At 39.7% G+C, this 22,258-nt stretch overlaps 1 protein-coding gene across 6 annotated transcripts in view; it reads right to left on the reverse strand.

The window, feature by feature from the left end:
* The window catches only part of pak5 (p21 protein (Cdc42/Rac)-activated kinase 5), a 100,990-nt gene that overhangs the window by 35,955 nt on the left and 42,777 nt on the right, over positions 1–22,258 (reverse strand). For 4 of the 6 annotated variants that reach the window (XM_022194421.2, XM_022194415.2, XM_022194418.2 and 1 more), the window contains exons 2-3: positions 14,750–14,973; positions 10,353–10,397 (exon numbers count right to left, since the gene is read on the reverse strand). In XM_022194421.2, the coding sequence (XP_022050113.1) occupies positions 10,353–10,397; positions 14,750–14,953 (249 nt within the window). In that variant the 5' untranslated portion in view covers positions 14,954–14,973. The remainder of the gene's footprint in view (positions 1–10,352; positions 10,398–14,749; positions 14,974–22,258) is intronic. The other 2 variants (XM_022194419.2, XM_022194420.2) reach the window with 1 other exon arrangement.

The raw sequence follows: 22,258 nt of genomic DNA on the forward strand, positions 1-22,258 counted from the left end.
TTAAAAGGTTTTCACTTTTCACAATTCAGTGAGCTATTTTTTTTTATTTTAACCCAAACTACCGCATGGCATTCAGTGTGAAAGTAATAAAAACAGCACATTTCCCATAGTAAGCATGAAAATGAATAACTAGGGGTTTTCTATAAGTGAGCTAATATTGCTACTTCTGCAATAAGCTGCACAATGTTGGAAAAAATGACTGATATTTTTAGTTTTCTCTGTCACACACATTGCAATACGAAAAACTACAGAAAATTTCCGCATATTACTCCACTTGTAAAGAATTTATCAATCTAGGATGATTGTATGGATTCTCTAGAGTGTATGTGCATTGACAAGACAAAATCATATTTAAAAAAAGCAGGAAAAAAAAGGCAGTTTGGATCTTTTCTCGTGTGGTGTAACACCGTCACAGCCGTCCAAAATAGCTTTTTGCTTTGGATGACATTCAGATCTGGCTTTGCTCTCGTCACACGGAGCTTTGTGGTGCTGATTTAAATGGTCTAACAAATTAGTTGTGTTGCTTCATGTGATGGCAACAACTGCAAGATACAGCTGATGGAGGACTGTGCTTTTGATCAACATCATCCTTTCTGTAGTCAAAATATTTCAAGAAAACTGTTGCTGCATTTCTTTTTGCAACCAAATCTCCTTTTTTACTGCTTCTCTCCTGTTTTTCGCTTATTTTGCTGCAAACATGTGGAGTCTGCATGTCAGCAAAATTTGTACCTTTTAAACAAAGATGAAAAAAAATATCTGTAAGCAGTTCAAGAACTCCTAAATCAGAGTAAATGATGTAATCAGACAGACATCTGTTGCAGGTTAGTCATGGAGTTAATTTAATGCCACAATGATATATTGTGCAGCCCTAAAATGAGGCACAGGTATTGTCTGGTATTTTACAATAATGTACTTTAAGAAATCATACAGTTGTGGCACAAATAGCACGGGTCATGTCTCTAATCCACTTTAAAAAAAAAAAAAAAGTAGAACAAAACAGCCAAGGCCAGGTAGAATATAAACCAAACTAACAATAATGAATTTTTTAACCTGTAATGGAGTTTAGAAAAAATGAGAATCAACTTCACTGTTTATTATTATGTGAAGACAATGATTAGTGATGTTGATGCAAGTCATTTTATGTCACTTTGTGTATGTTTTTTATTACACAATTTCCACTGCATACTTTCAATACAATATATTTTGCACAGTTACATATTTCAAATCTTTTTATTACGTTTCTCTAGGTTTTTCATATGTTTTCTGTGAATAGATGTGCTGAAAATGTTTTATGTTGTTGCTGTCACAAGTTAATTTCTTGTAAAAGATCAATAAAGTAATTGTCTATCTGTCTAATCAGGTGTGGTTCACAAAAACAGACAAAATAATAGTAAAATAAGACTCAGTTCTCTCTAATAGATGTTTCTATATTGCTGATAGATGGATTGGAAACTGATTTTCACAGTGGACTAAGTGCAGTATCTGAAGTGTGAGTTGCAGTTTGCACTTTGGCCACATGAGGATACTACAAGTCCAGCCATTAGATTCCCTTCGCCAAGAGTAAAGTAGCTGACTGAGAAACTATGCAAATAATGTTATGTGTTCAAGAAGATTAGGATTTTAAAAAGTCACTTCGCAGTTTGTCATCAAGAAATTGGGAAGCACTTTAAATCCACTACAAAGTTGCAGCTTCTGAAGTATGACACACCAGTTATTTCAGTGTTTTCCTCCTGCAACAATCCCTCCCTGTTTAAAATTCACAGCCCAAATGTCCTTCCAAAAAAAACCCACATTCAGACACTGAGGGATGGTTGTTAGCCAGGACATTTTGAGCCGCCCTGGCAAACTACGGCGCACGTCGCCGAAAGCCAAAATTCCCCTGCGGCTCTGAAGCCGCCGTGAGAGGTGATTTGCAGAGTGTGACTGTGAATGGCAGCAGCGCGAGAAGACAAAGTGAGAAAGCCGAGGAGGAGGGGGAAGGAGCGAGAGAGGTCTAAATCAATGCCATCCACTTCAGCTCAGTGCCAAGAAAGACAGATGCTCTCTCTATCTGTGTGAGGGTGCACAGACACACATCAATCAGCAGTTATTTTCCCTTCAAGTCTATTTCTGCTTTGACCAATTCAATCCCACATCAGTGTAAGACGTAATGTAATACATAGAGGGTGAAAATTAAATCAAACTTGAAATGAAACGCTTATTGATTACAATATCCAACTTTCTTTTGTGCCCATTAGGAAGTTGAACGAACGCCACAGTCGTGCACGACGACGTCAAACGTAAATGCAGTTTGGCATATCTGGAGCAAAGAAATATCGCTCTGCATGTGTGTATCTGTGTCTATATGCAGTCATTGTCACACAATAGTCATTAAAGACAAATCATTTACTGCTAATTCTTTTAAATCGTCTCTCTTGCAACAGGATCAATTTCTGCACCTCTATGGAAACAGCATTACCATGACTAGAAGGATACATAAAATCTCAAAATAAACATCCACAACATTTTTCCGAGTACTTTTCAATTCTGTGTAAACACTGTCTGCAGTTCGACCGAAAAGCTTCTGAATTTTTGTTAAATGACCCCAGCTGAGTCACTTATGGCTTCTCACTTGTATCAAGGAGCACAGAATTTCTTTTTTTGTTGTTTTTTTTTGCAGAATTTAGTGCAAAAACTGAAATGGCTCAACAAGGATTAGTTGAAGGACCTTCAGAAAGGTGAAAATGCGGATTTTTTTTCTTATTTTACAGTTTCTGGCTCTGAAAAACGGTGTAGTTTGGGTGATTGTTTAAAAGAAAAAGTGCCTTTTGGGGTTCAAAGGGTTAAATCCTTATGCAAAAAACTACAATTTTCAGCTAATAGACTTGCAACAAGAGACATGTAAAGAGATTCTCAACTTGTTCCATATCTAAGCACTTGTCTAGACCTCTATCATTTCCAGTCTGGACACTCCACTTTCTTGGCGCTCACCCAGTATCATTAATACACTCTGCAATGAAATGCCTCCTCAAATTAGCTACTCTCTGCTTGCACATGTCAGAACTCTAATACCTTGCTTCCCCATTCAATAAAGTCACAGGTTTGCATTTCTAGCCCTACAGCAAGGACTGGGTGACCCTGATAAATCAGAAACTCTATCTGTCCGAGCTCTGTTTCTATATGTACACATACAGCAAACCCAGCAAAGCTACAAAAATAACTGCCATGCGGCGCTCAGCGCACAAACCTGCAGAAACATGAGAAAACAACCTGCAGCCTGAGCAGCTATAATTCACGGCATGTCAGAGTTTAGTGGTAAAAATGAACCCGAAATAGACGCAGGTTTCAAACATAGTCACGTGTGACCTTTCAAACATGTGGTCTCAGCGAAAAAAATAGCAGAACGGAGCCGTTTGACTCTCACCTGCACCATCACTGTTTGGTCTGCTTCGCCTGGAGCTGCTGCTGGCTTCAGGCTCGCAGACCTGTTGCACAGACAAATATGCAAAGCCAGCAGAGCAGCATGCAGCCTTGGCTCCCCAGCAGCAGAAAGAGTCGGACTGCCCACCTGTAACTGTTTAAGAATCATCTGTGCCTGCGGTTCGAACACCAATGCCTCCTCGGGCTTCATCGTTCCCGCTGCTGCCGTTGGCCTCAGCTTCCCCGACTCCCTCAACCCCTCGGTCCTCCCGTTTGCCCTGAGATCTGAAGCTCCTCGCCCCCCCGCCATGATGTTTGGCTTTGCCCAGCTGCAGCTGCATGGATTGACTGTAAGTCTGGCTCTGAAACAGACCTCTGAGGGACCTAATGATCGAGTTTCCCCCTCAGTCACCTGCCAATAAGCTGGAGGGGGAAGGTGGGCGGGTGTGCTTTGCTGCTATTACTGACCCACTGATATTTACAGTAGGGTCACATATGCCCACTGGCACGTGCTGTGTCAGTTTGTGTCACATTTGTGTCAAATTCTGCATCATTTAGAACCAAATTCATTGTTAAATAACATCCACTGTGGGTGCATTTTGTTGCATATTCTCCGATGTACCGGTGTGATGTAATGTCGTGGTATTTTCAGGGAAGCTATAATGGGTTTGACAGCAGCGGGATGTTCAGCCACCTAAAATATCTCCAGAGTTCTCTCCACCTACACTACCTACAGCGCATGTAACCCACAGCTGAAATGCAAGAAGAAGTTTAGACACAAACTCTGGAGGGAGGCAGCAGTCATTTAGGGAAACGTTAGAAACTGCAAGCAGGCTGAGGGGAAGAAAATGAAGTAAATTACATCTTCGTTGCATGACAGCTCCTTGAATACGCTGCTCGCCTAATTTTGTGTATTCAATTTTGGATTTTACCTGTACGTCTTCATTACAGAATATATCATTTTTGCACAGATCTTATTTGTATAAATTGGTCCTCGTCAGTGTGGAACGAAAACAAAATCAATGAAACTCACACCAAACAGATTGGAGTCTCACGTCTGCATGGATTCCTTCCTTCACCAGCAACTTTAACCCTCTGAGCTCCAAGAGTTTCTTTGTACTTTTGCTTCTTTCTATATTTTTACTCACTATGGATGTATTCTCACCGCAATATGAGGTCCTGCACTTCTAATGGAAACATCACAACCATGGATAGAAGCAGAAAGAACCAGGAAATGGCATCTGTGCAGCATGACAAGGTTACACTGCCATAAATTATATTAAAAAAGAAATGATAAAAGTTCAATTTGTTTGGTTTTCATCTTATAAATAAAATTGACAGGTGCCCATATGTGGTACAAATACTTTGAAAAACCTCTACAAACTATGCATTTTCACAAGATTACGCACACTAATTGTAGAAACATGTCTCACCTTGCTGAATGAATCTTCTAACAACTTGATGACAACTTGTTCCTCTGCATAACATATTTGAGGCATTCATTTTTTTTTATTATGTTTTATTTCGCCCTCCAAATCTCATATTTGCCTCCTCTCTGCTCTGTGTAAACACTGCCTGCAGTTCAACCAAATAATCATTTCATTTTTGTCACATTACTGAGTGAATTGTGGCTTCTCATACGGTGAGGAGTGTATCATTTGAATATATTTATACATTCCTTTGTACAGGAACTGGTATAAACTACATTTTTTTTGGCAAATTTCTGGTAAAGACATGTAGACTGAAGTGATTGTGATTAAATATTCTGATTTTAACTTTACTAACACAACCACAAGTCACTCATGATTAGTTCAAAGACTGTCAGAAAGTTGAAAAATCAGTAAAAATAAAAGCTGCCAGCAGCACTGATTGCGTCCTCGCATCCTTGTTGGTCAGTGAATCCCAGCATGTCCACCAAGTGGTACAACTACTGAGACTGTATTTTAGCCTATGGCCTTGTGGATGGCGAACTATCAAAACTGTCCACCAGGGGGTGCTATCACTGTGACCGCAGTTCGACATATGAATGCCATCAGGGCTGGACTCTGATCACACATGTAAAGTATGAGGCAGATTGGAGCATGTACAGGCCAGCTATACAGCATTTCCTGTTTCATGGCGAAACGTTGAAATTACGGGGGCCACCGTTTCCATGCTATCAGACTTTTCCGGAGCATTTTGATAACTTTTGATCACCCATGCCCGGTGTACATCCTGTCCAAGTTTCAGCTCTGTCGGAGTTACCCTGTTTGAGTTTACAGCTTTTGAAAATGTGCAAAAATTGTTCCAAAATATAACACATAATTCAAAATGGCCAACTTCCTCTTGGGTTTTGGGTATATGTGCAAGAGGCTTCATTGTGTGTCTTGATGTGCTACAGATGTGTACCAAATTTCCTAGTTGTAGGTGAAACGTGTTTCAGGGGCTGAATGTTCATAAAATTCCAGGGGGCGCTGATGAGCGATTTTGCCGCATATGTTTGGATTTCCCTTGAAATATAAAAATTGTTGAAAAATAAAAATTATGAGAAAACACCCATGCATTACAAGAGGTTCTTTTCGGATCCTAATTACCGTCTTTACAGTTTCTGGCTCTTACAGATGAGGTAATTTGGATATATTTTTTAAAGATAACATGTTTTTCCAAACAACCAGTGGGCTTTGAGGTTCAGAGGGTTAAACAATATCATCAGTTTCTTCATTTGTACCGACATAAACCTTCACCATGACTAAGAAAACTGTCTGAGATGTAGGTGCATAATATAAACACAGGCAGTCAGGTTTCATCTACCCGTTTTAACACTTAAATCAACACCCAAGCTGCCTCACTGATTCAGAACTGTCTGCATTCCTTCAAACGTCTCCATTCATCTTTAGCCTTTTCTGATTCATCTGTGGGAAACCTGCGAATCAACTCGAGCCATTAAACCACATTACCTCTCCGCCCACATGGCATGAGAGTGAAACTAATATGAGGACATGCTGTAAGTGTCAGACTACACATAATTCAGGCTGAAAATGAGCTACCTGAGGTGGAAATACAAAGTGATCTAATGTTGACTTTATTTTTAGATAATCAGAGCTGTGTTGCATTCATGGTCAGAAAACAGAAGAAATAGAAATGCCTATATCAGGAGATATATTTGCTTTGAGTGTCAACCAGGACAAGAAAGTGTAATTTTAAGATGATAGGAGTATTAAAGAGAGATATCCACCTTAAAACACGACACGCATATGTTATTGAAATCCCTCCTGGCTCCCGTATTATCAGCGAATGTGAACATCCCTCCTTTAAAGCTACTGCAGAATTAAGAGGAATAAGCTCTAAGCTGGTCTCAGGAATCATGATGGTTTGGTCCTCCATGCAATCCTCTCTGGGGCTTTTTATGTCTCTCTTGCTTTACTGATGCCCCAGGGTTTGTTTGACAACTCTGCTGATGAAAAACAAAGCGCTTCCTTTCCATTCATCTAAAGCTTTCACTGAGAAAATCCTACTTTTTCAGTACTTTTGCAGCATTTAGCTCAAAAGATAAATTCAGCAAGATGTCTGTGTAGGTTCTCATTCATCCAGGTCATGGTTATCCAAAGTAGTTTAAATCAATCCACTGGACTTTAAGAATGTTCCTTGAAGACGTTTCACCTCTCATCCAAGAGTTCTGTTCTGTTCAAGCTTCAGTTCTGGTGGTGGTTGGTGTTGCCTCAGCTTTTAAACCTCTGTGATGTGTGGTCAGTGCTATTATTATTCCAACAACCATTACCAAGACCCGTCCGACTACTCAACGATGGTCATTGAGAGTATTGATGGGGGTTGTTGAAGATGTCACTAAGCCCTCGTGTGCTAATAAGTAGGCATCCAAGTGTAAAAAGCAGCATAAATGAGGCAGTAAATTGAGTAGAAATGCGCCTGCTAACCGAAGAACCTGCTCACACCAAACTTCTTTGCTCTTAGATGCGTCACCTTCCCTGCACAGGTCATTCTGTTTCTTATTTACACGAACCAAGAAATCTAATATTGGCTCACGGCTGAGGAAACATGAGCAAATAGAAACAAGGAGATACCATTAACAGGCCCACAAAAGACCCACACATACGAGCGCACACACACCGACACCATCACGGTAAATTACCCTCTAAGCTCTATAGGAGTCTGCAGTTTGAGCGTGTCAAAGTCAAGGTGTAACATGAGCCTGGCATTAATAATAGCCGCGGCGCTGACCCCTGGAGGAGCTAATGAATGCAACACATTAACACGCATGTAACCTTGCATCACACACAACCCACGGCTACACACGAAAACAAGGAATGCAACACAACAAAGAGGCTCAGAGGTAGTTTCAGAGCCTCAGATTCTCAGGCTGCGGCAGCATTAATGTTTAAAACATGGAGATGCTGTTAGGGCATGGTGTTAGCCCATGCTTCTGGATTAGCATGTCTGCTAAGGGCTGGTGGAGGAGGGGGAGAATGGAGAGCCAGAGCTTTAAGCAATACTAATGCTCAGCCGAGATGAGCAGTCTGACAAAGAGGCTACGAGCCCTGTGAATAAACGATGAGCGCTCGAGCCAGAGGGCAGAGCTCGTGGTTATTTCAGCATCGTGACCGCACCGACCTCCCTAACTTCACAAAAACACACAAACACACATGGGGATGGCGTGCACATTGTCGACCTTTTTACTGTACTCTGAGGCTCTGCCAAGCTGATGACCGCTTCATCCAAGCCCACCTGGTGTGTGCGTGAACACACAGTTAGCAGACAGAGCTGGGGGAGTCTGCCAGCCGGAGGAAGCCTCACGTCAATCAAGTGTCAGGGCAACCAGGAAGGGAGGATATCAGGCCACGGGTGAGACACTATAAATAACCCAGCCCACCTTGGGAGGGAGGGTCACAAACATGCTCACAGTTGTGTTTCAATCACTTCAGAGGAAACTGACTTATATTCATTTCTTACACCCCAAAGATCAACTTTACAGAGGATCTTCGACTTACGTTGGAGTTCTGTTTGCATGCATCAATGTAAGTCGATTTTCACCGTAAGCCAGAATTTCGTCAAATTTGTAGACAATGCCATCATGTTATGGTGAAAATGTACAAAAAACTGCTACGTGCATCATGTTATGATCAGTTCTTTGGAAAATTCATGAATACCAACGACTTTCATACATGTATGAGTCATTTACAAGAAGATAACAGACTACTGTAATGGACTGTGGTTCTCATTGATGTTTCGATGTTTATTGTTCGGTTCAAGATTTACCTAATGTCAGTGAACATGCCATGTTTAGTTAGTTCACGTCTGATTGGCTGAGTGTCAGCAGTAGTGTGTGTGTCGAACAAGAGAGCTGGGAACAGCAGCTAATTCTGGAGCTAAGTTATGGGGTTTTTATAGTTATTTTGGTGTTGGCTACGGCCCACAGTATCCTGCATGAAGGTTCAATAAACGACCAGAGAACGAGATAAAGTCTTACTCATTCATCACAGAGAGTCGCTACAATATGTTGCACTGGTTTTACAACTTGACCTAAGTTTGTTGGTGTTTCGCCCTGTTCCAAACGTTTTATTACATCTAGTTTCACTTCCATAGAGATGGCTTTCCTTTGCTTCAAAGCACTGTCATCAGAAGAGTCTGACTTATACTTGGGAGCCATAATGAAGCGCAAAAAGTTAGCGAATGTAGCACAATCCAAGGTGGTGTACAACCGGCGAATGTAAACAAAGCCGTCTTATAGCGCCACATGACCACGTATTTGTCCGCTCCGCTCACCAACTGCTTCCACGTAACCGGTTCTGACATAATGACGAAATGCCGTAGGTCGAAGACGTCGTAAACCGAGGACCCCTTGTAAATGACTCTGGATAGGGGGCAAAAAATTTGATTTAAATGCGTTTTGACACAAGGGTTTTAGATCACTAAAGATCAGATTTGTGATGTCTTCCACTCTAAAATAAAATTCAAGTTTAATGGGTACCAGTTTGACACAGTTTTAGAGATTCAGCACTCTTTGTGGACAGTGGTTGACATCTTACATTATGGGACTTCCAGGGAGTGCTACAACCTTGAAAGAGCAATGGGAGCAGAGTATTACTGCACAAAGGAGAATACTGCCACAGGGATGGTGAAGGCACACTTTTTGATTGTCATAGACACAGTCTCTTTTGATGGCAGACCACGACATCCACCAGCTTCATTATCAGATCTTCAAACACTGAGATATATCGTTGTCGGTCAGAGAAAATTGTTTATAACTTTCTTAAGTGTCCAAACCAGCACAACCTGAATGCAAACTTCAAGATGAAACTGTGAAAACAATCCCAATTCAACTCTAAAAACTTGCACCAATTTACACTGAACAGTTTAATTCATTTCATTGACTAAGAGCTTTAGGTTTGGACAAGAGAAAGTGAAAGAGAAGAGAAGAAGAGGCAGTTTGTCTCTGCCAGAGGCTGATTTGGGTCAGATGAAGATGTGGATCGAAGGGTTCATCGAACACATGCAAGCCCTTGATGACCTATTTTCTACAGAGTGGTAGCCTCCAGCAGAGCAGAATCAACTGTCATGGCAACATGCACTTCACATCTCAGCACCCATCATCATCACCATTATCATCATTACGATCATCATCATCATCATTATCAATGGCGCTCCATTGCAAAGGGTAGAGGCAAAGGGAACATGCCACTGCAGCTAATCTTATCATTTCTAGGGAGGCTCATGCGAATGGAACAAAAAGAAGAGTGAAGATGAGGTCTAAGAAAAGACTTGGCAGAGCAATGTAAGTTATGTCATGTGTTCCTGCTGACACGCCACCTCCACCTGGATGCATGGCAGCAGGCAGCGATGTGGAAACAGAACGGCGAAGTTGTGACTGTGTGAGGTTTAAAAACAAAAACAAAAACAAAAAAACAAAAAAAAAAACTGGGGACGGGAGGGAAGAAACAGAAGGGAAGAGGAAGTCATACTTTGGGCAACGGCGTTTCGGATGACCGGACTTTCTTGGGAGATATCTGTGAAGAGAGCAAGAGAATTATTTTCTTGTTTCCCCCTCTTCAGAGATATCTCCTGTGGCATATTGCTGTTCTCTATTACAGAACTTTGTGGGATTTTTTTTCCTCTCAGCAGGACCTGAAAGTGGTTCCTCAGAGACTAATGGTGCATTTAGTCTCACTGTGGATGCAAATGCAACCAAAAGCAGCGGTTTTTCATGTCAAATATTTGTTTAAAATCATTTAACTGGTGTAAGCAGGTGTTACTGCAACACACGAGACACAAGGGTCGTGGATTGAAAAAATAAAGGGCTCTGGTGCTCTGAAAGGACAGAGTTTGGGTCACACGTGCAGCATGAAGGGACAGTGAAGGACAGCAAATGCCACATTTTTAAGCAGTGACCTTGTAAGAACCCACATAAATCCTAGAAGGCCCTCAGTTGTTCTGCTACAACCCAGAGAAAGGTGCACAGAAGGAGCATTTTTATCAACATCCACATGTGTAAGAGGCTATACTTAACAAGAGCCGCTTTTCCAGTTGTGTCAAAAGTGTCAAAGTGACAACATGTTAAGAAGAACCAATGAACAACAACACATCAGAGGAGACACTCAGAAAGAAGAGGAGACACACAATCACATTCACAGGGGAGGCAACAAAACAGCTGAATGAAGAGGAAACATCAGTTTGAAATGCACTTTATGATAACTGTGACATTACTCAGTGGAGGAAGGTTTAATCAGATAAAGTCTTTAAAACTGCATTAAGCAATTTTGGAAGCAGACAGACTCCAGGAATAAATGCTAGTGATGCTCGCAGTGGCAAAAGTTTGATTCAGATTTCTGTTACTGTGAATAATTAACTACATGAGAGACATTTTTTTAAAATCCTGTCACATTTTTCCTCCTGTGAGCTCATTTTTCATTGCAATATAAAGTCCTGCACCTCTACAGAAAAAGCACAACCATAACTAGAAGGAGAGAGAAAATGTATATTGCATAGTTTCACAAAGTTGTAATGCCAAATCTTTTGATATTCTCTATATGGAATTGACATAATCAATACTTCCAGAAGTTACCCCAGGTGTTGCCAACACACAGTGGCTCTACATACTGTTGGTATTTTACCTTTTCTGAAAACACAGCTATGGAAAGATGTTTCACCACGGTGAATGTATCTTCCAGCAACTTACTCCTCCATTTTTTGAGCCATGCTCCATTTATTTTTTTGATCAAATAAGTTATATTTTGCTCTCAAAGTCTTAAATTTGATTTAACATGTGTCTCCTTTTTGCACTTTGTAATCACAGGACGCAGTTCAACCAAAAAGCTTTCTGGAGAGTCTGGCATTGTCACCAAACTCTTGCTGCCGGAGCTCACCTTGCTCACGTGGCTACTTTTGCTTTTAATCCTACTAAATATTAATTTTAGGTTTTGCATTATTGAAACAAAACATATTTTTGTAAACTGTGGTGTTGGTCTCCATTTAATGTTGACAACACAAACACTAAGGTCAAGTTGAAGTCTGCAAGATCAAAAAATCTTCTATGGTTGCTAGAAAGGCAAATCGAAACCCTCTTTTGACAGCAGAAGACCTACAGGTCAAGATCGATCAGACTCTGGAGTGGTGGTGCACAAATATGAACTTCAGGAGAAAACCTGTCCTGCATCTTTACTAGAAAATGTTGCATTGCAGGTTTGCAAATGAACATCTGAATGAGTCTGATGCGCTTTGAAAAGATGTCTGAAGTTACAATAGAACGTTTTGGTCATTGCAAAGGTATGTTTGTAGAAAAAATGGGACAGATGTTCTTCACGAAAAGCAGAAACACATTTCCAGCTGTTAAGCACAGGTGACTCAGGGAATAATTCACCGACAGAAGCAGGAATGGATTCAATTAAATAGCAGCAACCTCTGGAAGCAACAAGCGTCTCTTACAGCAAGATAGTGATCCTAAACATATCGGTACTTTAAAATCTGCAGTGGAAGGTTTACCCTCATGCCCCGACCGAAACATCATCTAAAACCTGTGCACAGACTTCAGAGAGCAATGACTGCAAGGCGGCCCAAGAATCTCTCAGAACTTGAAGCTTTTTTGCCAGAAGAATCAACGAAAATCCCCCAAATAAGAAGTGAAAGACTCTGAGCTGGAGACAAAAATCTGTGAAGGTTGCCAAAGGGAGGGTCATTACATGTTGACCATAAAGTGTGTCCAAACTTTAGCTTTGGGTGATTTTCCTTTTTTGTTATTTTGAAAATGAAAAAGATGTGAATTAAAATCTTTCTGCCTTTTGGAAATCAGGTCAATTTTTACTCACTTAACAAATGACAGTAACAGAATCTTTTGACCTTTTGCGTGCTGCTGGAACGTTGTCACATGTTTGTCTTCTCACATGTAGCAGACACAAAACAAAAGGAAAATCCCACTGGACTTGTGTTCGGCAGGACGAGTAAAGTCACATTTCTTTTTGGTCTCAGCTGCTCAGAGGCTTTTATGGATGATTGTTTGTGAGTTTTTTCCCCGTCATTCTTAAGTAATAGCATCAATAAACCTGGAACATAAAGCAAAAGCTGACCAGGTATGTTAAAAAGTAGATTGGCATTTTCCATTCGACTTTTTTATCACTAGTTTAAAGTGATAAAAAAATAATAATAATCTCACTTTGTAAGTTAGAATCTGACCTTTAGTTTCTATTTGATGACTTGCAGCTGCAGAAAAAAGCAGCTGGAAGCATCAAAAAACTAAGAACAATGAACTCTGGCTTAACATTAAAGCTACAGTCAATGGGCTGATTAGTGTAAAAAATTGGGGAAATAAAAGCAAATACTTGTACTATACTCTAATGAAAATGAAATCACCAAGTCAAATTCCTCATATGTGAAGTTACTTGGTAATAAACAGATGTTTACTGTGCAAAACACTGGAATACTGTCTCCTTCAAAAACTTTAAAATTCCAAAACTAATTGTAAAAATCTGTAAATATAACTGGTTTAGGGACAGTAAAACGTATAATGTGTGTAGAAATGCTAATTTTTGATGTGGACATTATTACATATACAGTTTTGTTTGGTTGATTTTTACAGTCAACATGTAAATTACACTTTTTTGTTTCATTTTACTAGATATTATATGTAATTTAGTATGAATATTAAAAAAAACATAAACTAATGTACTTTCTTTGCTTAATACAGTAAAAAGAAAACAGCTTACAATTTTTTCTCGATATTTTAGGGTTAACATGTAAATTCATGCGTTTTTTGGGGGAATTTTTTGATAGTAATTATCCGTAGTTTAACAAAACAGGGAAAACGTTTAAAATTACAGCAAACTGTTGAATAATTACACTTAAAAATTGTTTAAATATGCATTTTTTGCTAACTTCACGGTTTTATATTCCTCAATAGTTTCTCTTCAGTTCTGTGGTCAGAAATCATCTACATATTGAATTTGATTCTTGTTATTTCAGTATAAAATAGCAAGTGTCAAATCATTTAATATGCTTAAAAATGACTTTTCATGTTAGTTCATAACTCATTTATGTCAATACGGCTAAAAGAGGAGTCAATTCAGAGGCCTGTTTATTTAAATAACCTGCAGATTTAGTCTTTTCATCACCACTAGTCAATTAATTGAAGGGTATATTTTAGTTAATGAAGATTGCTACAGCCCTACTAAACATTTCCAACACCCAGATTACAGTAGCATTACTTCTGTTTTCATTTTTGTTATTAAACCATACAAATCTACCAACTGTAACTGGAGAAAAAGTAGCGAGGATATGTGCAGATGACCAAAAGCTGCTGGATAGTTACTGTTACACTCTACCTGAGTGTACTTAATTGAGCAGGTATTATATTATTGATTATAAATGCAGAGTTTCTGTGTCATTTCTTGAACATAACTTACATTGTTCTGCTTCAGCTGTCAGTGAATTTGGCACTAAGGAGTCTTTCAACATCACAGAATTGCTTAATGCAGCCTTAAAGCGCCATAATCTCCAACAATGTGACTAAATTTTCAGACATGATAGGAACGTTTGAGCAGAGCGAAGCAGCCAGATGGTTATGGAGAATTATCTACTTCGCCTCTGAGGAAAGAGCGTAACAGGTGGAGAGTGAAGCGACGACAGACACCTACAGAGAGTGAGAATGCACAGATAGAGAAATGGAAAAAAAAAAAGGAACAGATTCAGGACAGAGGAGAGGAGAAGAAATAAAGGATTGTTCGTATACAGACAGAGAGAGCAGCAGTGTGGGTGAAAGCGGAGGAGGACCACAGCGATGATGAGCAAGAGAAAAGATGCAGAGACTGGAAATGATAATGATTCGTCCCCAGCGCTCAGGCCTGACGCCCTCTGTCCGTGCGCTCTCTACCTTCATGGGTGCCAGCTGGATGGGGGTGATGTACGACGGGTCCACCATGGGTTTGGGTCGGTTGGCAGTGTCCGCCAGGAGGCTCTGCCATTGCTGCGGCAGCCCGGTGAACTTCTGCTCCCGCGGGTCGAAGCCTGTGTGGACCCGGTGCTCAAAGTTAGACGGAGCTGAGATCTCCAGCCGTTTCTTCTTCTTCCCAAACATGCTGGAAAACCCTGGCAAACCTGGCAACCCACAGGAGAGACAGCGAGAGATTAGCATTCAGGCTGCAGCACCGATGGAGACGTAAAAACATCACAAGACATCATCTTGAGCTGCAGATAGTCAATTGTGAGACTTTTTGTATCATAGTTGACATTTTTGCTAGCGTAGCCGCGCTAGACAACCCACGGCAACGAATTTAATTCTCTGCCAGGGTCGATCTAGTTACCCTCCATAAGCCTCGAGGTTGGATGCTCCTAAAACTGGCCGACGAATCACCATGAAGTGTAGAGTCAGAGGCAGGCGTAACTAAGTGATGAAAGAGGCGCGACGATTCTGACAGAAACAACCGGAAACAACTAGTCTAGCCGCGCTAGACAACCCACGGCAACGAATTTAATTCTCTGCCAGGGTCGGGCAACAAAAACAACAACAGTCATTGAGCTCCATTAGCACCGACTCTGAATAATCTTTCTGTTAACATGTCTGTAATATACTTGAGCTTCACCCATTGACTGTATAAATAAGGCTTCACTGAACCCGCATCCTCTGATTTCCGGCGCTTTAGGAACTACATCAGCCTATTCGTTGTGCTGATTGGTTGTATACCTACCCAATTGTTGCAGAGTGATTTGAAAGACAACCTTTTAGCCTGCCTCCCTCCCTGTCGAGAGTTCCTAGACCCTTGCGTCTTCAGACCTGGGTCTAGCGCGGCTAGGCTACATTTTTACTGTTTTCAGGCCTAAAATCAACATGGCCTATGACCAAACACCACATGGCATTTTTACAGAAAGATTCTTCTAAGTATTATACATACAACTGAGTAAAACTGAAATTGAAAGTTATTTATAAAGATATTGTAGTAAACCTGTTGACGTGCCATAAATCCACACTTGACCCACACACTAGTTTATATTAAATAAGTCGGAAAGCCTTGGAGTCTGGCCAGTCTTTTCTTCAGAAGGAAATGACATCATGTGGAGCAGGTCATCTGAATTAACACACTTCCTTGAGAGATGTTTCTGTAATGGGGAACTTAGTTGAAAGCGATTTCTCAGACACAGATACAATTTCTTATTTTCCATATAAAATTTGATATATTGCCAAAAAAGAAATATCTTTCATGATTATTTCAACTTAATAAAAAGAACACAATCAAAAGTATTTTTGAATAAACTCATTTTATTATTGTTTAGCTAATAGGAGGTTATTGTTATTAAATTTGGATGATTTAGTTGACATTTAAGTGATATCTAGTCATTTTTTTAGTGATAAATGATTGCTTCCATAATAAAAAATTCAGGATTTTTGAAGACATGATCTTAACTAACATAAAAAAACCATGATTTTTGTTTACTTTTAATAAAAATATATGCAAGATCTCATGGACTTCAAAAGTCCCTTTAAAACATTTATAGAGTATATACAGTATAAAGTCTGTTATAAAATACCAATTTGCACTGATTCGAGTGATAACAAAACAAATATTCACAATGGATATTCTCGTGTCAGTATAGCTGTGTATTTTGAAGTATCCCAGGTAAATCTGACTGATGAGTTTTAAGCTGAATATTAGATGATGTTTCACACTGTACTCTGCTGCTGTGCTCTCTGTTATGATCCCTGCTTCTGGCTCTTGCTCTTCCTCCTTTTCCCTCTTTCCTTGTCATTCATTCCTGTATCTGCCTGTTCTGTTTGATCTGTTCTCCCTTTGGCTCCCTCTGTCTGTCACCTCTCCCTCTTGTTTCTCTCGTCCCTTTGTCTTGCTCTCCATGCTCACCTGTCCACACTCAGCTGATTACTGCAGTGCGAGTCGCCTGCAGTAATCAGCTCACCTGCCGGCAATATCTCCTGCTCACTACTTAAACCTTGCTCGTTACCTCCGCCAAGGAGGTTATGCGACACCTGGCGTTTGTGTGTCTGTCTGTCTGTCTGTTAGCAAGATAACTCAAAAACGCCTGGGCAGATTCAGATGAAATTTTGAGGGGATGTAGACTATGGTAAGAGGAAGAGCTGATTTAATTTTGGTGGCAAATCCGGAAAGGATCCTGGATTCCGGATCACTTTGAATTTTTTAGTATGTGGTTCAAAATATGATAAAAACATCATAGGTTAGTATGTCGTCCAACACATTGGAGCAAGGTGTCCAGATAGCTCAACTGGTTAAGAAGGTGATTCGTAAACAGAACTGTGTCAGAGATGCAGGTTTGATTCCAGCTCATGATCCTTTACTGCATGGGTTTCCTGTTATCCTCTCTATCCCTGGTGGAGGTCTGCACTCTCTGAGTGCTTTTCTAGTTCACTCTGTCCCCGTCGGATCATAGATGCTTTTCCCCACCAAACCTATCACCTCTGGACTGCTTTAGTTATGGACACTTCTGCTTCCCCCTCTTCATGGATTTTCCCCTTCTTGGACTCTGTTGCCCTCCTGTCTGTCTTGGATTTACCTCAGCCTGTTTGCTCCCTCGGTTGTTAGTTTCCCATAGTGTGAGTACCTCTCCTTAGCCCTGTTGTGTTTAAGCTGTTTTGTTTCATAGAATTTAGTGTACTTTGGTTTCTGCTCTGCCCCCCAGTTCAGCTCTCCGTTAATGTAGTAGTTTGGATTCCTGTTCAATTAAAAGCCTTAAATTAAACACCTATCTGCCAGTCTCTCTTTGTCTGGGCCTGAGTTCTCCAGAGCCCCCTGTAACACTCTCTGCTGCTGTGTTGTATGATAACCTCAGTCTTATAATGCTGCAGGATACAAACAAGGAAAGAACAAGCAAAAAATGTCCAAACATGCTAAAAAAGCCCAAGTGTCCACTTTGGTTATGTAACATAAACATCAGGGGGAAAAAATAGCAAATGCACTGAAGCAGAGAAAAAAGAAGGGAAATGATGTCAAGTCAGAGCTGTAGATGTTTTATATAGGTTTGCCTTTTAGTGGTTTGTAAGCAGTATGCAGCCTCAGTCAGATGTGTACAGTCATGGAAAAAAAAAATGATTGGACCACCTTTGTTTTCTTCAATTTCTTGTTCATTTTAATGCCTGGTACAACTAAAGGTGCATTTGTTTGGACAAATATAATAACAAAAACAGATCATAAGAGTTTAATTAATGAGTTGATATCTAGACATTTTCCACAGTTTTCTTCTTGATAACCAAAATCACTTCAGTTCTTCCATCAATAGCTATGGTATTGTTCTGCCATAAACAGCTTTTAGGCATTCCATGTTTTCTGTTCTGTCTGTTTGAGTCACATGATCCACACAGGAGTTAATACTGATTGCATAACCATTGTTTCTGATGACTGCAGCCATGCGTCTTGGCATGCTCTCCACCAGCTTCTGATATTGTTCTGCTGCCACAGCAGCCCATTCCTGCTGCACAAATTCAAACTAATTTGCTTTGGTTTTGGGCTTGTGGTTCTCCATTGTGCATTTGATGATCTTTCACAGGTTTTCAATTGGAATCCATCCTATTACAAATCCACCGCTTTGGACTTGTCGGGACTTATCTGTTGGAAATCGTACGACTGAGCAGCCTTGGCAGAGTGCTGCACACTCTCAGTGCTTTTCGTGTTATTCATTCTTTTACATTTGACTGCTCAAGTACACAATTTTTACAGTAGTAAAATCAGCAAAAGTATAATTGTTTTACAGATATTTTTCCTTATTTAAAAGAAAAATATGTATATTAAGAATGGAAAAATGGTAAATGATTTCTAGCTGTTATTTTGCCACTTTTGTATTTTTATTAAAACATCTAGTAAAATCACAGAAAAAAAGTATTACTTTACATGTTAACTGTTTTTTTTAAAAGAAACACCCCTAAACTGTACATGATGGTTAAGAATTTGTTCTTTTACAGTGTGCCGCTGAAAAATTACAACTTTACTGAAATGAATCAGCCAAAAGTTATTTGCTCTTATTGAAATTCATGCACATAAAGTACTGGGAAATAGTAACTAATTATTGAAAAGGTCTTTTATAGATTTTTGGATTTTGCTTAATTACAGATATCTAATAAAGTCACAAAAAAAGTATTGATTTACATGTTAACTGTTAAAAAAAGGCCAAAGTGCACATAATGTTCACAGTAAAATTTCTACATATAGCATTAACTGAAGGTTTTCACTGTATTTACATCCACACTAAAAACATTATTTTACAGATATTTGCGCATGATTCACTTTTTTTTTTGACAGTTCCTGAACATGTTTTTCTTTCCTCCCAGGTGTTCACCTGTTCTTTTATTTCATTGGGTTTTTTTTCAGATTTTCTGTCTTTTTACAGTGCCTTGTTTGTGCTTTTGGGAGCTGTTTGGTGATCCAGCTGTGCTCCTGTTGGTTTGGGTGTTTGAATAATGTCCAGTCACAGGGACAAAATGCCATAATGCTGTTTGTGTGGCTGTGAATGGAGTCTATTGTCATTTCTCTCTGGGAGGCTTTGTCCTCTGAGACAAACAGCCTCCGTCGTCTTATTTCTCTTCCCCCTCTGTCTCTGCTTCTGCACTGATAATGTTTGCACTCGCTCATGCATTTACATACATGTATTGTTCATGTGAAATGTGCACAAAGCACATATTAAACCTCCACTTAAGTAAACACACTGGAGGGAATCAGCAAAACCGCTCGAGGATTTTTAAAGTCTAGATTAGATCAAACTCAAATGTCTGATTTTTATTCAAGGTCAGACATCCGGAAGGACCAGTGATAACAAAACAACACTTAATCAAATCACTTGTAACTTTCAAGCAGCAAACAAACGAGTTTAAATCAGGCGAGAGAGAAAAATAAATTTAAACCTAGCGGCAGAAATGGCCGTTTGCCTGCAATCAGCGTGACCTCTGACCTCTGATGTGTGATTGCAGCTCAGACGTCACATCTCTTGTGGCCGGACCAGCGTGAAACACGGCTCAGTTAGTCCATATCTATTCTATTCTTTTAGTCACACTAGTTGGAGAAATTATGTACTAAAGAAAACAAAGGATTTAGGAGTTGAGAGCAAATTCTCCATTGTGACGTTAGAAGCAGGAACACAACGTCTCAGATATTAACATCACCATGACAGTGATGATAAAAAAGCGAAATAAACCACCATATTACCATACTATGGATGTGCATATGGAGCAATTATCAGATCAAATATTCAGCATTTTTGAGATTATAGGTACATTTTTTAACGATAAAGTAAACTACTTTAACAAGGCAGTACTTTGGCAATGACGTAGTATAATGTAGCTCTATCTGATTGGTTAAACGCCCTTCAAAAATCTCCTTTAATTAAACATAATTTAAACTCCATTTTTATTAAAAGTAAAAAAGTTTATGTTCATTATGATCATGTCTTTACAAATTCCATAATTATTTATTATGCAAACAATCACTTATTAATAAAAAATGACTGGATATCATTAAAATGTCAACTAAAAAAACGTCCCAATTTAATAATAACCACCTTCTAATTAGCTAAACAGTAATGAATGGAGGTTATTCAACGGGGTAAATATCAGATATCCTTTGCCTGGACGGGCTGTGGAGGTGTTCTGGTGTCCCTGTTTGATGGACTACAGCTGGCAGCCTGCCTGAGTTCTGGTGTCACACCGTCGGGAGGACAGGGCGAAGTAAACAAACTTCTGCTGCGGCGTTTATGTCATGAAGAGAAACGTATTGTTAACAGTGCTGAAGAGTACAGATCATATCAGCAGCAGCCTGGAACAAAGCTGCACTTACGTTTACAAGCTGTTTAAAGTGCTGCAGCTCAGCAGCTCATCAGCAAACTGACGAAGCAGTGCAACGTTCTCCAATAAACATTTGTTTGATAGGCCATTCAACAAGCTGAGGAGCAGGAGCAATACAGTGCTCATGTTTCTAAACTGGACTTCAGCAGGTAACCAGAAGAATGGAGTCAAGAAATAAAGCTACAAAGAAAACTGAAGCTGTTTTTTTCCACAACAAAAGACAACCGCGACAGGTGGATAAATTTACTATTTGTTACTGACAAAGATGGGAAAAAAACAGGACCTTGCTGTGCCAAACTGATAGATACTGTCATCCAATGGACACAAGCTTCCTTCCTGCACATATCAAACAAGATTCTATTAACCCCATGACACCTGAATTTATTTACAACTAAATAAAAACATTTTGTGTGTTTTTGATGTCCGGCTGATGCTAAAATGAGTGGAGATTGTTAATTTATGTATTATACATAGAACAGATATATAATAATAATAACACATATAACAATTAGGTCCCACTCTGACCGGTCCTACAAGAAACCAGCGCTTGCAAAAGGTTCTGAGGTACATATTGAATATGCACAAACTGTCATTGAGGGAATGGATATGCTATCTCAGCTGCAGTCTGACTGAAAGTGGTACGTTGCAAATTCACAACAATAGCCATCAAGGGGTTAAGAAATGTTTGGAATTTGTACTTAGTGCACTAAAATAATACATTTTTATGAATGCATGCGCAATTTTCCCTACGTTACTACATCTCTACATTATGAAAACACGAAAATAATGAGTTTTGCCTGCAGTAACAAGATAGAAAATCAATACAGATTACTTTATAGCAGATGACCACGCTGTGTGATTCATTCGTTGCACTTTTGCTTCTGTACTTTCCGTTTTGGATGAGCTAAAATAAGAAACCACCTTCAAAAATCCAGATTATCGCTGTAATTGCTGTCGTGTAAACACTGTTCAACATGTGAAGAAGTAGGAAAAGACTGAGAATGTCTTTAGTTGTGTAGGTTATTTCCACAAAGGTCAAGGTAATTTAATATGTACAGCTTAATGCTAAATCAGATTTAGGAGTGGAAATGAAATCTGTTTATTGTCGATGACAGATATCATGAAAGAGTCTATTTCTAACTGTAACTTTAAACAGACAGGGCAAAAAATGTAATCATGGAAATCTCTCAATCATTTCCTCTGCTGCCCAGCAGGAGAGCAGACAGAGCAGATTAGTGGCCTCAAACAGGAAAGATGTGGAGATAGACTGATGGGGCGGGGGGTTGATGAGGGCAGAACACGAAGGCAGGAGGGGAACGCGGACCCAACTTAAAAAGATCAGAAAAAAACAAAGAGGATGGAGGCCTTCGGGTTTCACTGCTGCACAACAGATCATTATGCAGCACACGGCCGCCTTTACAAAACTCAATACTGGATCAAAAAGGTGTGAAGTCATAGATAGAAACTTCGTCCCACAGTCCTGTTTACACAACTCACTGCAGCTCCGTGATGTAAGGATTCAAAATGTGTTATTTTTAGTACAACAGCGAAGATGCAGTCGGGTTTATGTAAAACCACAGCTTATCA

The sequence above is a fragment of the Acanthochromis polyacanthus genome, chromosome 16 (genome assembly GCF_021347895.1).
Source record: "Acanthochromis polyacanthus isolate Apoly-LR-REF ecotype Palm Island chromosome 16, KAUST_Apoly_ChrSc, whole genome shotgun sequence".
NCBI lineage: Eukaryota > Metazoa > Chordata > Actinopteri > Pomacentridae > Acanthochromis > Acanthochromis polyacanthus.